Source organism: Silurus meridionalis, chromosome 15 (assembly GCF_014805685.1).
Source record: "Silurus meridionalis isolate SWU-2019-XX chromosome 15, ASM1480568v1, whole genome shotgun sequence".
NCBI classification, from domain to species: Eukaryota; Metazoa; Chordata; class Actinopteri; order Siluriformes; family Siluridae; genus Silurus; species Silurus meridionalis.
This window is the reverse complement of record NC_060898.1, coordinates 18,966,985-18,983,679: the sequence shown is the minus strand read 5'-3', so window position 1 is coordinate 18,983,679 and position 16,695 is coordinate 18,966,985. Positions and strand designations below refer to the sequence as shown.

At 37.0% G+C, this 16,695-nt stretch overlaps 1 protein-coding gene across 1 annotated transcript; it reads right to left on the bottom strand.

Moving 5' to 3' along the window:
* Positions 1 to 2,265: 2,265 nt before the first annotated feature.
* si:dkeyp-50d11.2 (calpain-1 catalytic subunit) lies at positions 2,266 to 14,334 on the bottom strand. Its single transcript, XM_046868524.1, has 22 exons — positions 13,959 to 14,334; positions 13,403 to 13,664; positions 13,182 to 13,251; positions 11,955 to 12,073; positions 10,983 to 11,116; positions 10,103 to 10,271; positions 9,936 to 10,019; positions 9,783 to 9,868; positions 9,539 to 9,613; positions 7,943 to 8,103; positions 7,663 to 7,823; positions 7,072 to 7,083; positions 6,662 to 6,873; positions 5,873 to 5,912; positions 5,259 to 5,324; positions 5,112 to 5,169; positions 4,700 to 4,764; positions 4,535 to 4,603; positions 4,332 to 4,410; positions 4,117 to 4,233; positions 2,650 to 2,708; positions 2,266 to 2,570 (listed from the first exon to the last, which is right to left on the bottom strand). The coding sequence occupies exons 2-22, from the start codon at positions 13,652 to 13,654 to the stop codon at positions 2,544 to 2,546; spliced, it is 2,115 nt and encodes a 704-aa protein (XP_046724480.1). The 5' UTR covers positions 13,655 to 13,664; positions 13,959 to 14,334; the 3' UTR covers positions 2,266 to 2,543.
* Between the last annotated feature and the right edge of the window lie 2,361 nt (positions 14,335 to 16,695).

Here is a 16,695-nt window from a genome sequence, read left to right as displayed (position 1 = left end):
TGTTGAAACACCTCCAGGACCTCCATGCCTGAGGAGCTAGAAGCTATGCGCTAACCTGGTGTTCTGTTCTACATTGTTGATAGTTTTCATACTTCAGCTGTGAAAGGAACATGTTTAAGAGCTCAACACAACAGCAGAAGCCACTTTAGTTTTTGATTGTGAATATATTATTCAGCTTGTTTTGTTATTTATTTCAGAAATCCTTGTGATATATTAAGTTTGTGCTGGTCTGACTTTAATAAAAGTGTTTAAAAATTACTGTGTGTTTAAGTCAGTTTTGTGTTTGTAGACCATAATGCATAAAAGGACATTAATGGGAACAATAAAGAAGGTGCTTTAAAAAACTAAAAAGTTACTTTTAACAGTAACGCGTTACTTTTTGGTGTAAGTAATCAACAAAGTAACTGAGTTACTTTTTGAATGAAGTAACGAGTAACTGTAACTAGTTACTATTTTTTAGTAACGAGCACAACACTGTATATACAGTGCCCTCCACAATTATTGGCACCCCTGTTTAAGATGTGGTCGTGGACTTCAAAAAATTCTCCTTTTTTTTTTTTAAACAACATAGAACCCAAATGCAAAAAAAGAGAACAATCCAACCTTTTATTTAAGTACATTACTTTGGTGGTAAAAAAAAAAAATCACATTTAGAGAAAAAAAAAACTTGAAATCATGTGTGCCACAATTATTAGCACCCCTGATGTTAATACTTTGTACAACCTCCTTTTGCCAACAAGACAGCACTTAATCTCCTCCTATAACATTTCACAAGATTGGAGAACACAGAGAGAGGGATTCTTGACCATTCTTCTTTGCACAATCTTTCTAGATCATCCAGTGTCCTGGGTCCTCTCTTATGCACTCTTCTCTTTAGCTCGCCCCACAGGTTTTCGATTGGGTTGAGGTCTGGGGACTGAGATGGCCATGGGAGGACCTTGAGTTTGTGACTGCTGAACCACTTTTGTGTAGATTTTGCCACATGTTTTGGATCATTATCCTGCTGAAAGACCCAATGACGACCCATCTTCAGCTTTCTGGCAGAGGCCATCAGGTTTTTATTTAAAATATCCTGGTACTTCAAAGCGTTCATAATGCCATGCACCCTAACAAGGTTCCCAGGGCCTTTGAAGAGAAACAGGCCCACAGCATCACAGATCCTCCACCATACTTCACGGTGGGCATGAGGTGCTTTTCGGCATACTCATCTTTTGTTTTACGCCAGACCCACTTAGAGTGTTTGTTGCCAAAAAGCTCAATCTTAGTCTCATCTGACCAAAGCACACGATCCCAGTTGAAGTCCCAGTACCGCTTAGCAAACTCCAGACGTTTACGTTTGTGAGTGTTAGTGAGAAAAGGCTTTTTCCTTGCATGCCTCCCAAACAGCTTGTTGGCATGTAGAGAGCGTCTGATGGTTGTTTTGGAGACTCTGTGACCCCAAGATGCCACTCTTTGATGCAATTCTGTGACGGTGAGCTTGGGAAATTTTTTTACTTCTCTTACCATCCTCCTCACTGTGCGTTGTGGCAAGATAAACTTGGGACCTCTTCCAGCCTTGTTTGTCACTGTTCCAGTTGTTTTAAACTTCTTAATGATTCCTCTGACTGTAGATACCGGCAAGTTAAGGCGAGTGGCTATTTTCTTGTAGCCATTGCCTGACTTATGAAGGTCGACACACATCTGCCTTACTTGAATGGTGTGTTCTCTTGTCTTTGCCATGTTGACAAATGGGTAAGAGAATTAGGCCTCTGTGTCACGTCATATTTATACCCCAGGAAACAGGAAATCATGAATTACTAATTAAAAGTCCCTAGATACCCTGACCAACCTTAGCAACTACAGAAAAATATATAAAAAAAAAAAAAACAATTAAATTTTTCTGAGGAATTGTTAGGGGTGCCAATAATTGTGGGACACATGATTTCAAGTTTTTTTTTTTTTCTTAAATGTATGATTTTTTACCACCAAAGTTATGTACTTAAATGAAAGGTTGGATTTTTCTCTTTTTTTGCATTTGGGTTCTATGTTGTTTTAAAAAAAAGGAGAATTTTTAGAAGTCCACGACCACATCTTAAACAGGGGTGCCAATAATTGTGGAGGGCACTGTATAATATATATATATATATATATATATATATATATATATATATATATATATATATATATATATATATATATATATATATATCCCAAATTACCTATATTACACCTTTTTATTACACATTACATATTATTGAAAAATAAGGTTTTCATTTTGTAATTTAATTTAACTTTTTATTTCATTTTATTCCAATGAATAGTTGGTATATATTGGAAGACAAAAAAAGGTTATAAATGCTAAAAAATAGGATTAATTAGTTAAAAATAAAATGCAGATAATGCCAGAGTTTCACAGAGAAATCGGGTCTAGTTAAGACAGCTCAGTGCACAAGCATTTCCAATACAGGCAGTAGTTTTTCCCTCTGAAAACTGGATGAAGACTCAACAGCACCATCTTTGACATGCTTGAGATTTACGTGTGTTGAAAAATGAAAAGCGTTTCTCTATGTAAACATGGTAAGGGAGATCCACTGAAAAAAGACAGAAATAAAAATAATATAAGATTTGTGTGATCACTGTAATGAAAAACTATTGGACAAGTGGACAAACCTGGGAGAAACTGAAGGACACCACTCCATCTGCATCTGTGTCCATGGTTTGAAATGTCTCTGTTTGGGAATATACATAATATAAATATTTGCCTTTATATAATAAAACACCAGATATAGATTTTTTGGCATATAATTTTCAACAGCACACTTACACTATATTGCCAAAAGTTTGTGGACACCTACAAATTTGGTATGTGCTTTTTGAGCATCGCATTCCACCTTGAGTCCCAATTTGCTCTTAAAATTCTCTCTCTCTACTACTATTCTGGAAATATGTTCCTCTAGATTTTGGAGTGTGCTGGTAGAGATTTGTGCTCATCCAGACACAAGTGTGTTAGTAAAGTCTGGTACTGATGTAGGTGAGGTGAGGAGGCCTGGGGTGTTTAATAGGGTTGAGGCCAGAGCTCTATAGCAGGAGATCTTTCATTTCAACCCATGCAAAGTATATATATAAAGGAGTTTGCTTTGTGCACAAGGGCATTGTCATGCTGGAACAGATTTGGGTCTCCTAGTTCAAGTGAAGGGAAATTTTCATGCTACTGCATCCAAAGACACTCTGTGACACTCTGTGTCTTAATGTTTGTCATAACAGTTTGGAAAAGAACAATAAATGGTATATATCTTATATTAGACTTTTATAAATGTAAATTCTTTAATCAATCACAAGCTGTTAATTTAGTTACATAAAGACGTGAATCGTGAATGAAAGCGTGTATGAAAATCTGCATGAAGTTTGTGGACACCCTCACGATTCCTACATATTTTTTTTAACATCCCATTTGACATAAATGGGCCCATTTGCTGTTAATATAACATCCACTCTAAATATATATACGATTACATTCTAGAGTGTGAATGTACAATTGAAAATTGTGCTCATTCAGCCACAAGGGGGCAGTCAGCATTTTTTATTTCAATAGGGTTGAGGTCAGAGCTCCATAGCATGCCACTCAAGATCTTTCACTCCACCCCATGCAAACCATATCTGAATGGAGCTGGCTTTGTGCACAAAGGCATGGTCATGCTGGAACAGCTATAGTGCAAATATATGTAACTATAAATGGATAAAAAAGTAAGCTATGTTGCTGTTGTAGCTCAGTGGTTATTGCCAAGGGCCCCTGAACAAGGCCTTTAACCCTCAGTGGTCCAGTGGTGCTGTATCATGACTGACCCCAGTTGGGATATATGAAGAATTTCACTGTACTGTAAATTACATGTGACAAGTATACAGCTTTTTTACCTGACCCTTTTTTTTTTTTTTTTTTTTAAATATATAAATAAATTGTTGTAATCAGCCTGATTGCTTTTAGAGAAATAAAACACTTCAGGATGTATTGTTATAGGACAGTAAAGGCATCACACCACTCAGTCCCTGATTATTTTTCTGTATCAGCGTATTCCATGATGTTTACTTCTTGACTTCAGATGCACAGCATTTACGAGGTGTGTTTGTATAACCACTCACTGAACATGCTCTCCAGACGGATCAGACAGGTCACAAAGCTGTCGAAGTCTACGTTCATGTCTGGCTTAGCGTACCGCAAGATTATTAATTGGAAAATGTGGTTCGTCAGCTTGAAACCTGACAAAATGAAGTGAATATTTGAGTGCTGTTTGTTTTTTGTTTTTTTCAAGTATTTTTAAACCACAATGTGATTCTATGCAATGAGTCGTCTGTACCTGCGGCTTCTAAAGCCAGGCGCATTTCATAGGAGTTCATGGTGCCCGACTTGTCCAAGTCAAAATCTCTAAACACAGTCTGATATTTTCCAGTGTAGTCATGTGAAAGAGAAGGGGAAACAATGTTAACAAAGTGGAGTAGTACATGTTTAGTCTAATTGGAAAACTGGTTCCAATTCATCCAAGTAATACACATTACTAACAAGATATCGTTTAATCTTCTCCCATAGCAGATGAAAATCTGTTAAGCCCAACCTTCCTTTTCCAGTTGTCTGCACACACCATGCTAAGGCTATGTGTAGAATTGTATCATTATAGTAGAATACAAATACAAAAGAATGCTACGTTGATGCGACATGAAAGGATACATCCAGAAGGCTGATCATGCTTCGGCAAGCCTCCTTCTCAAAACCATTTGTTTTTAACTCTTTGTCTGTAAAGAGAAACAAGAAGCTCAACTTAAATGTTATAAAAATGCTTTCAATTTAAATATTAATCTCATCAGGATTTCCTCAAATGAACATAATCCAGTGTATAGTCTGGGTTTAATATTGTGCTGATCCTGAGCAACAGCTTCTATTCAGAACGTAAGCACAAGATAGAACTGTGCTAACAGGGTCTTCTATAAGCAAGGAGTGCAAAGTGATATATACATTTTATTCCATTCCGCTTAGACAAATTTTAACATTGTATACCATGTTTATACCGTTAAAGTGACAGTATAGCTGTAAACACAGAAAAAAAAGAAAAAAACCCAAGGACACTTTAAAGAACACTTACGTTTGCTTACAACACGATTCAGAATAATCTGCAGCTTTGGGATATCAAGCTCCATTTCCTACAGGCCAAGAGAGCAATATTTAAAAGGGGTTTTAATGTGTCAGTAATTACAAAGTAAGAAGTTGTTTTACACTTTCGTCTCCTCACCTTTCCAGCCAGCGTGATGAAAAGAGCTTTGAATCCTTCATCAATCTCACTCTCCTGTAGTACAGGCTACAGAAATCAAAATGTAATTATTTATTATATCTCTTTTTTTTGTTGTTGTTTGTTTAAATTCAAAATCTCTAACCAATAATGTAAAATCCAGTGGACAGCTACAATTATTATAGATCAAATATATAATTATTAATGAGATATTTGTAAATCTATTAAAAAATAGAATCACAAAAATGTAGAAAACGAGTTGTTTAGAGGTAATATGAGAAACTGCAGATTTCTAATCTCAAGTGCTTTTCCAGGTGGGTTTCAGTCATCATAAACAGGCTATTGGAGTCGATATATACATATATGTATATACATATACATATATACATACATACATATATATATATATATATATATATATATATATATATATATATATATATATATAGTATTAGTATAGTATAGTATTAGTAGTAGTATATATATATATATATATATATATATATATATATATATATATATATACACTAATAAAGTGAAAGTACTATTTGAGACTGAAATGCAGGTTTTTTGGTATGCATTTTTTTTCCTGTGTTGAGTAAATCTCATTCACTTACCTCCTCTGGTAGATCTGCAGAAAGCTCATCATCAAGTTCCCTTAAAAAGACAGACAGAGTATTTTTTTAGTATAATATTTTTCCTTCATTTAAATCAGAATAAATGCACGTTTTTACAAATCTGCAAACCTTGAAAGAGATGCTGCAAATGTCTGTCTTTTCAATTGTGATTTTGCTTTTAAATAGTATGTGGTAGTAGTAAAGCATTGCTTAATCTCAGGAGCCCAGTTAAGCTGCCAAATGTGAATTGTATTGGCAAGTGGTAGCTCAGTAGTTAAGATGCTATACTTCTGCATTAAAGGTTGTGAGTTCAAATCCCAGCACCACCACCACCATTATTTGGCCCCTGAGCATGGCCCTTGAGCCTTAGCTGTTTTTTTTTGTTCAAATTTGTTAAATGCAGGTTTAGTTTAAGCTTGTTTAGTTTAACTGCAAGCACACATTTAAAGACAATATTGTAAAGCAATAGTTATTTATATCACAGGAATGACTTGAAACAATGCAATCTTGAACAGAAAATCAATTTAAAAAACCCATATGAAAGCAGGAGGAGTGTTTGTAAATGATTTACTCTAAAAGCTAATCTGCATTACTGGAAAAGTTAATACATTTTTTCTAAAAACATTATACACAATACTACATTTAACATAACATTCAATAAATAAGGCACATAGATATGATAAAGATATGATTCTTCTGCATGTACTGTAATGACTATCATGTTTACACAGAGCACATATTTTGTATTTGTATTTAATAATGGCTAAAATGATCAATGAAACCACTCACTCAGACTCTGTGGCTTTTTCAGAGAAAACCCTCAACACAAAATCGCCCTCTTTGTGTGGCTCAAAGGTGGAGGGAACGATGATGTACTCTCCTGGAGGCAGACAGAAGCGTGAGCTCACTTCCCGTAGGTTGACGAACAGCTCGGAGCGAGCGGTGGACGTGTGCTTGAGGAAGAATTCACGCTTCAGGTGCATAGCTGTGCTGCCCAGAAACTGGCAAGGAAATACAGATCTTTCTGAGGGTTTTTTTTTGTTCATGCAAATGTATCTTTCCTTTTCAAAGCAAAACTTAAACCAGAGAAATGCACCAGAACAGACACTGACCTGACAGCATTAACAACAGGCTCATGAATTATTTTAGATCAGACATACTGTAACTGCGTTATTGTTAGATGTGCGGCAAACCCATACCTCTTTGGGAACCTGTAAAAGATTCGAAAAAGAAAAATATTTGAGAGAATTTAGCACACAAACGCACAGTTCTTATTTAATTGCTGCCCTCAACAGCTAATGTTCAATCTCAGAACATGCTCACATTTATAGTCATTAAGGAAATAAAATAGGGACCGTGGAGCAGTGATGCAATAACACTACCCACTGCTCTCCTCTGCCAACACAATGGACAATATATTATCTTAAAATAGTTATTATAAAGTGTATAATAAAGGGCAACATACTGTACTGTACTATACTGTATATATAAATATATATAGTTTTTTGGCTGTAATGTGCACTATTACCTCAAAAACTATTTTTGAAAAGAACAGAAATTTGTAGACTTGTACCTCATAAAATATATGACAGGCTCAATAAAATGAATTACTACAACTGCTAAAAAGGACAATCAGGATTTTCCTAAAGGGATAATGTGTCAAAGTGATTATCCAGATCTGTTTTAGATAAAGATTAGGCTGAAGTATTATTTTAGTATATGTGTGATCCTCCAACAGTAGACCAATACCTGCCTTAAATCTCATCCCAAGGCCCAAATGAGCTTTTTACCTCATAAATGGCGTATCCAATCGTTTCCATGTCTTTGCCCTCCTGACGCAACAGCCTCCGATCCTTCTGCATGAGAGCCACCAAAAAACTGCAGCCGTCTTGGCCCTCAGTGTCTGTGTCCTTTAGTACGATTTTATACTGGGGATTGATCCAAAAAGTAGCTGCATGCATAATAAATTATAAAAACATTGTTCAAAGACTTAATTGTCTCTCTCTTTTTAAATCACATAAGAAAAGGGGGAAAAGTGAATGAAATAATGGCCATTAATTATCTTAGTACCTGGGTAGTTTCTACAGCCTCCAGCCGTGCTGCCTCTTCTCCACTCTCCTGGGTACAGCGACGAGTTCCACTTCTTCAGCTCACTGCTTTGGAGTGCATCTGCTGTCAGATTACAGATCTCCAATCTGCTGAACTCTTTTATGAAATCACTGAATGACATCCTGTTTTGTGAGAATCAGAGATGCAGAAATTATTTGAATGAAATTGGTGACATTTGAAAAGCCATTATGGCATTATTTTAAAACAGTATTCATTACTGTTTTTTACAGTCCAGATCTGATTGGCCTAGAATTGTTGTATTTCTATAATATTTCTATAATGTTTCTATAATAACAGCTTATTTACTGGGAATTGCACGGAGTATGATCTACATAAACCAACGCTAATAAACAGATTAAACACGTGTTGCTACCTAATAAAGAAAAATATATATACCGTAATTTCCGGACTATAAAGCGCACCCATATATAAGCCGCACCCACAGAATTTTACAAATATTTTTATTTTAAACATAAATAAGCCGCACCTGTCTATAAGCTAATGAACTTTACACAGGCTTTAACGAAAGACAGTGTCTGTTACACGGTGTAATGGGTGAAATATGATGTGGCTCCTTTAAGAGCAGAGCGGCATTTTGGGAATAGCGCGTCACTGCATTTTTCCGGGAATTACTGCATTTGTGCAAGACCGAGGAATATGTCCTTATTATTTTCTGATGCTTATTTCTAAGATTCTTTGACTAACCCGTAACGCTGTTGCCAAGAAAAATAAAAAAGCACGAGTTTTGGAAACCTGTCTGTGCTTATATAATTTCTGTTGCAACTGGAATTAGCGAGCTCTCCCTTCACCCAGACTCAACGCGTTACATCGGCTTGTATCTAAACAGTAGCCGACCAAGAAAGTCATTGTTCACTGTCTTCCTCCTTCCTTTCACAACTATTTCTCTCGGAGAGTTTATCGTTTAGCATCGTCATGCATTTAAAAATCACCACCAATGGAAGTTTTTTCTCCTGATGCCGTGCAGCTCAGAACACAGGTGGGGTGCGTTTTTTTTGTTAAAAAAAAGCGGCTAATTTTCCACAAGTTCCACAATCTTCAAGCCAAAAAACTGAGAGACATAACATTAGACCAGTCTCTCAGTTTTTTGGCTTGAAGATTGTGGAACTTGTGAAAAATTAGCCGCTTCGTTGTTTAAGCTGCGGGGTTCAAAACGTGGGAAAAAAGTAACGGCTTATAGTCCGAAAAATACGGTAGGTCTATTTGCTGATATGGTGGTGGTTTCTGTAAGAAAATAGTCATTGAATATTTATGGAAGGAGCCTTCGGTGTTTTTATTATGAACTTGTTATAGCTCATTAGCTCATTAACATAGAGTTTTTCTTAAAAGCTTCAAGGAAGAGAAAAATGAGGGGATGACATAGCTGCTCTAATGTAAGTGAACACAGGAACTTCTTTCATGACACTTTTACAACAGGTTTTACAAGAGGTGTGAAATGTAATTTCTATAAAAACATGTCCAGTTATATTTTATTTTTCCAACTTATGTATGTAAGCTTTTTCTACCAGTGGTTAATGGTGGGTAACACTGATACTGCACCAGAACTCTCCGTCTTCCTGGCAATTATGCAGACGTGCCCTTACAGAAGGTTCGATCCCGTTCCACTCTTTGGAACTAAATTAAGGCAAAGCAAAATTAATGTTGTTATTACTGTCTATTTATCTCTTTCTTCATCTTCTTTCCTTTTTATTGCTCTTCAAATTTATTTATTTATTTATTTATTTATTTATTTATTTATTTATTTATTCATTCATTCATTCATTCATTCATTCAGATTTCTCACTTGTCACTCCAGGCTCCAGTCCATTCCACCTCTCCCCAGGGGTTCCGGATGCGAATCAATTTTATGGGTTTTCCTTTCAAATCCACCTAGCCAAAAAGAGTTCAGCGTCACAAGTAAGCACTGCTTTTGCCAGCCAACAAGTTCTTTGCTCACCTCTTCAACCCCTGTAACTGAGTAAGCATGGCCTTTCACCAGCTTTTTAAAGGTAACTGCCTCCATGTCAAAGAACCCTGTAATCTAAAAGTGAGAAAGGCTTTAGAAACCATTATTAATGCAGAATCTGATGTACACTATACAGTATGTAATCTGTATATACTCACATCTATAGAGCAGCCCATTAAAGAGCCTCTTTCTACAGCTCTGCGGATGATGCTGAAGAGGTTGCCTGGAGCTTTCTTTAATTCATACATTTCTGTAACACCACCAGTAAAGTCTTCAAACCCCTCAGAGGTGCAGCCTCCCGAAAGCGCCTCGTAACAACCGTTTAACCTGTCACACACATGCGCTTTTTAATATACACTCGAAGGCCACTGTAATAGGAAGACCTCTACCCCTGCTTATTCATGCAAGTATTTAATCTACAGGCAGTTATTCAATCTGGAATAGTTGGGGAAAAAACAAAACATTTGTCTAACCATAAGGCTGTAACTACTGTAAACCCTGATTTCAGCTCTTAGCTGAGAGAAATTAAACCTGAGGAGATCTTTTGCTGTTTTAACCCATTCACCTCAAGATTTCATGTGCTTTGCATTCTGAGATGTTTTTCTGCTCATCTCATGTGCTAACAGTGACGGTTGGAGTTGATGTTAGCCTTTTTAGTCAGCTACAACCAATCTTTCAATTCAACAACATTTACAACATTTTGGTAGATGCCCTTATATCCAAAAAATTAGTTTGTTATTTCATTTATACAACTCAGCAGTTGAAGATTACGGGCCTTGCTCATGGGTCCAACAGTGGCAGTGCTAGGATTTGAACTCACAATCTTCTGAACAGAAGTTTAACATCTTCCATTGAGCTACCACTTCCCCATCAACGAGGCACTTTTACCCACAGAACTGCCATTCAGTTCAACCTTTTCTTTTTGGACTCCAGCCCATCTGGCCCCAAACAATTACGCCATGGTCAAAGTCACTTAGATCATTTTGATGTTTGAAATGAACAGAACAAACTCTTACTACTATGTCAAATCCTTCTTACTTGGCATATGCTTTCTCCACTAGTGCACTCCAAAACTCAGCCCCTTCAGCTGAGTGGACGAACAGAAGTTTCCCATCTCTCACCGGCAGACGGTCATCGATCACTACATCTACCCATTCCCCAAACTGCCAAAACTACAACAGAGGAGTAATAACACTGATTATTGCAACAGTTCAATCAAAATGAAGAATATTAAAGCTTTTTCTTTATCCTGTTACCAATAAAATGCACACACTGAAGTGGAAAATGGAATAATACACTTCAAATCAGTGCATACAAAAACAATATCATGCACAGCAGGAAGGGTCATGCAAGCTGTGCAACCCCAGTGGTTACTACATGATTGCTATAAACTATTATTTCTGTCAGGGTGGGCATATACTGGAATGGAATCATATATTTTTTTTAAATCGTTAGATTCTCAAACATTCTTAAGGATCCTATGGATTGGGAATGCATGCCAGATTTCCAGATTGCCTTGGCAATTATTTGAAGCAATATTATTACACATATCACAACTTGCAAATCAATTTCAGGTTTCAGTGGGGTTTTTTAGCAAAAGATGAGGACTACAGGCAACTAAGTACAAAACTAACAATGTAATATTAATTCAATAAACAACCAGAACTGTTCAGTGAATCTGTGCTGTTTTGTTCAGCTGACTGATTCTAAATAGGCTAAGCAGGTTTGCAACACAGACCCATGCATGCTATTGGAATTTGACAAGAGGGCTCTGCTCTGCCCTGCCCTGGTGAGTTGTAGGGGATTGGGTATCTGTTTTCCCCATAAATACTCCCTGTATATTTAGCTAACAGTGCAGGGGTTGAATTGCTGAATGTGCAGTTCTGCAGAATGCTGCTCTGGGGAAAGGGGAAAGTAAGAGGTCATGCAGAAAGGCAGCAGTTTTGCCCCCCATGTTAGCAACAGCACTACAAATAATAAAATTTTTACTTATGATGGGAAAGATTGTACCTGGAAGTGAAAGATTCCAGCGTATTGCTGATGGAAGCTCTGGCCATGAGGTACCACACGGCGCAGCAATGGCTCGTTCAGAGTAAGACAAGCAATGGCCGCCAGTAGCCAGCAGTCCCCTGGTTTAGAAAGTGATCATTAGCAACATATAGAAAAATATTTGTCAAGTTATTTAAAAATATATGTTACAAAAACCAAAAAGCTCAGTTTGTCCACCCAATAACTCCCAAACCTCAGTTCAGTTTGTCCACCCAATAACTCTCAACCTTCTCAAAACTTCAATTCAAATCAGATTAGTTTTAGTTTTATAGCACTTTTCACAATGGATAATGCCTCAAAGCATTAAAATAAATAGATCATCATAAATCCACAAATCTGTCCCTGCAAGTTTATTTATACGGGATTTCACCAATGAGCAAACCAGTGGTGATAGTGACAAGGAAGAACTCCCAAATTTTAAAATCTATCTAAAAATTTTAGGAAGAAATCATGGAAGGAACCAAACTAAAAAAGGAACCCATCCTTATCTTGGTGACTCCAGATTCATGCTGAGTTGATCAATTGTTCATTGATGAAACTACCAAATGGTAGCTACTGTAAGCATCTTTTAAGACAGAAATCTGCATCTTTTCCAGCTGCTGATAACTGCTGAGTCACAGGGCAGTGTAACACACAGTGTGACACACAATGTATAAAAGTGATCTTGTTCCTTTTCTGCATACGTGTTCACAGGCTGCCGCAATTGGGTTATGCTATTATATGATAATATATATTATGGTCCATCCTGCTGTGGGATCAACCATGATTCAGACTTACAATTACCCAACAATAGGGCTGAACACTTCTCAGTTTTTGTGATTTTTTTGCCACTAGGGAGTCCAAAACTGATTCTAAATATTGTCGTGCAATTGATGTAATTAAATTTCTATTTTTTCAGGTCCATATATTTGCTGCACTTCCGTAGAGTTTCTCAGCTTTGCCCTTTTTCATCAATAAGCAACTCATGTGGCAGAGTTTAACAGAAGTACAGTATCTGTTACTTTAGAGGGCAAAACATTTGTTAGGATTTAATTGCTTTTGCAGTGTCCCTTACAAACAGCAGAGGGCTCCAAAAAGACAAACTGCTCCTTTAACTCTTACACTTTAATTTCTACATTTTAATTTCTGAATTTTTTTACGTATTTGTAAACATATTGTCTGCTCAAAACCTTCTTTACAGAGTTGTACCTAGAGCTCCTTGGCAGATGTCCGTGCGAGTGGCTCCGTCTACAATGAAGTGTGGGTCAGTACAGAATTCCTGGAGTGCACAGAGAAGACCTATGGGTCAGAAAGGGTGCAGCAGTGACTGGAATATCAATGATGTTTGCACGTGTTTGGATGCAAACTTTGACAACAGAGCCTCCACAGGTAAGCAGCTTGTGGCAGGCTTTCATACTGCCAACTCTTACTGTGGGTCTCATCCAGCAAACTCCTTTGGTTTTAGCAGAGCCCGGTCCCAACTCCTTGAATCCTAGTGATGAAGGTTTGGCTGGGAAGGTTTCATCCTCATATAAACGTCTACTCTGAAGGCAGCTGGCACGCAGGGACTCAAAGTCTTGCCCGTAGAACTTCAGAGCCCTATCATTCTGACCAAGACCTTCACTGCGATCCCACTCACTCCTCAGTCGAGCAGCTACTCCAGTGGCACATATAGGCTCCATTTGTCAGACTCTTTTAAATATAAAAATCACATGCAAACTGGTTAAAGATCCAGGAATTTAATTTTGTAGCAAAAATCCCAAAATTAATATAAGATTATTAGTAGGTTGTATCTAACATTGGAATACTTGGATTTATTGCTGGACGTTTTTACATTTTTAATGATCAGAGATTTAAAAGGCAAATCATTTAGAAACAGATATGAAGTTACAATATTTTCCAGGACATAACACAATAATTGCTACTCTATCAGAAAATAAAATGACCCAGTAGTTATTATACAACATACATTTTTTAAAATCCTACCTTTAGATCACTAGTTTTGATATTCCTGATAGCACGCTCTTGTTGGGATACAAAATCTGGGTTGCTGATTATCTTTTTTTAGTTTAGTTTATTTTGTCTATAACCAGAGTGGTCCCAAATGCCAAGCCCGTTGCGTCCTGTGCCAGCGGTGCTAAAAAAACAAGCCCACATGAGTTGCTGGGTTGCCAGATCCGAATAGATATCTTCCTCCCAGACATGGTTTAAACGAAAGTCTTAAATTCAGTCTGAATTGCAACCCAAGCTATAGTTTCTAAAAACCATTATTAGAAACTTTTCAGTTTTAAAATGATCCAGCTGAGCTGTAAGGTTAAGTCTGGTATCAGTATGCAAGCTGTCAGCTCTACACTCGCATGGGTTGGGCGACTGCAGTGAGGATGAGCTGTGAGCAGACTGCAGACCAGTGGGTGTGTCTTTTAGCAGCCTTTCAGACTCACCCTTCAGACTGTTCTGGGTAAACTGTGATGGATAAAATGTTCATTTAAAAAAAAAAGCTTGCTCTACCCTTTTGAAAAAGGGAAAAAACATGATCTAAACTCATTTAAATGATATGTTTGGAAATCTGGTATGTAAACTGGTTTAGGTATGGAATTTTGTTAAAGATGTGCGGCACACAACATAATAAATTGGATTCATCGTCTCCAAATTGATCATCAGATGTAATATTATATGTACACATTACATCCCATTCCAAATTTAGTCCCCTTTTGCTGTTATAATAACCTCCACTCTTCTGGAAAGTCCTCTAGTCCAATGGATTTTCAAGCATAGCTATGAGGATTTTTTGTTGATTCAGCTACAAGAATATTGATGAGGTCAGACACTGATGTTAGTGACAAGGCCTGGTGTGCAGTCAGTGTTCAAATTCACCCTAGAGATGTTCATTGGAGTTGAGGCCAAGGATCTATACGGTGCTCTCTAATTGTTCCAGTCCAACCATATCCTCATGGCGCTTGCTTTGTGCACATGCTTGAATACACTGGGAGATGGTAGTTCAGTAGTAAAGGCATTGGACTCTGGTTTGGAAGTTCAAATCCCAGCATCACGGAGCTGCCACTGTTGGGCCCCTGAGCAAGGCCCTTAACTCTCAACTGCTCATTTGTAAGTAGCTCTGGATAAGAGTGTCTACCAAATGACCTAAATATAACCATTTTTACTTCTAAATATAACTACATTTTTACAGGTACTTCCTAATTACAGTGATGAGAAACTTGTGATGTATCATGGCTGACCCTGTGCTCTGACCCCAGCTTTCTTACATTGCTGGAATATGCAAAACAAAAATTTCACTGTACTACAATGGACAAGTATAAAACAACTTTGCCTGCAGGTTACAAAAAGACTGGAACAAAGTTTAAAGACTTTGTCCTAATTTTATATCACTTCTATTTACAGTAACCATACAAACATCTCTGTCAACCAAGTCATAGATATGCTATAGAAATGTATATTGTCCATCTGCTAGTTTAGGTTCCAACATTTTCCAACATCAAGCTTCTGACATTCAAAGGGCTTCTTATGTAAAAACATCCATCACAAAGTCTATTTTCATTTTGTTTCTACATTAAAAATGAGTTTTTTGTTTCAACACCAAAATCAGTGAAATATAAAATAAAAGGAAATAAAATGAAATGAGGTATCTGAAAAATAAGATTAGTTGTGGTCCAGGTTATAACAGAAATTTAAGAGTAAGTTAGGAGACACTAGATGGGTTTATAAAAAAGATGGACTGGCCATCAAGTGTTATAGTCTGAAAAACATGCCCATTGCAGATTGTTTCTCCACTAGGGGGCAATAGTGGGCTACAGCAGAGTGTGTTTGTCACCTGACAGCACAGTTCCATGTGACCCAAATCTCACAGAGCTCTCAACACAACCAGAAGAAAAAAGGACAGGAATAAAGAGATTTCTAATATACTGTGACATAAAGCATCACATGACTACACATCATTGCATCTGTGGTACGTGCCACTGGGATTAACTGCATCATGACAGTAAAACAGTTGAATAAATTGAAATAAAACAGCACATCTACTAACTAATATTCTGTTCCTGAACAGGTAAAAAAGAAACCCAGCACAGTTCTGCACGACTCTTCTCTTATGTCACGCAGTTCATGTGCTGCTTAAAGCCCTGTGCTAAAAATACCATGACACGTTTTGCCAGCCTGAGCAAATATGTACTTATGCTGTCAAGTGGGTCTGTTGTTGGTGAAAGTAAGAACGCTCGAGAATAAAGTGTTGCATTCCTGGTTAATCAGCAGCCAAGCTTAATCACCTTTCTTTTGCAACAATTGCATAACTCTGCCTCAATGTAATATTTAACTTGTTATTTTGCACACATTCTTTAATTGCAAAATGCAACCTATACACATTGCATTATTGCCTAAAGTAGACGTGCAACTTTATGTAAATTGTATATTGTCAGTTTGAACTCCCAGCCTATAATTTATGTAGCCTACTCAGCCAATGCACTTTGTACTGTATGTATAAGTTGGCATATGCATAGGCAGTATTATATAGTGTGTACCAAAAAATATCAGCAGTGGTCACAGAAATGACTTGATTTTAACTGTAAATATATAAATAAACCCCCTGAATAACAGCAGAAGATAAATAATCAGAGCACTTCTGTAAATACATAAATATTCTCCCTCTTGATCCTTTCTATATTTTGTAACCTGGAACCTAAATGAACATCACTGTGCATATATGGCATCA

Bases quoted from the DNA above. Each gene is read 5' to 3' on its own strand.
- si:dkeyp-50d11.2 (XM_046868524.1), bottom strand. From the start codon at position 13,654: ATGGAGCCTATATGTGCCACTGGAGTAGCTGCTCGACTGAGGAGTGAG. The intron at 8,104-9,538 runs GTGCAGTATCAG...CTCACAAAACAG, and splicing joins CAGGAAGACGGAGAGTTCTG to GATGTCATTCAGTGATTTCA. The intron at 5,325-5,872 runs GTAAGTGAATGA...TGATTTCTGTAG, and splicing joins CTGCAGATCTACCAGAGGAG to CCTGTACTACAGGAGAGTGA.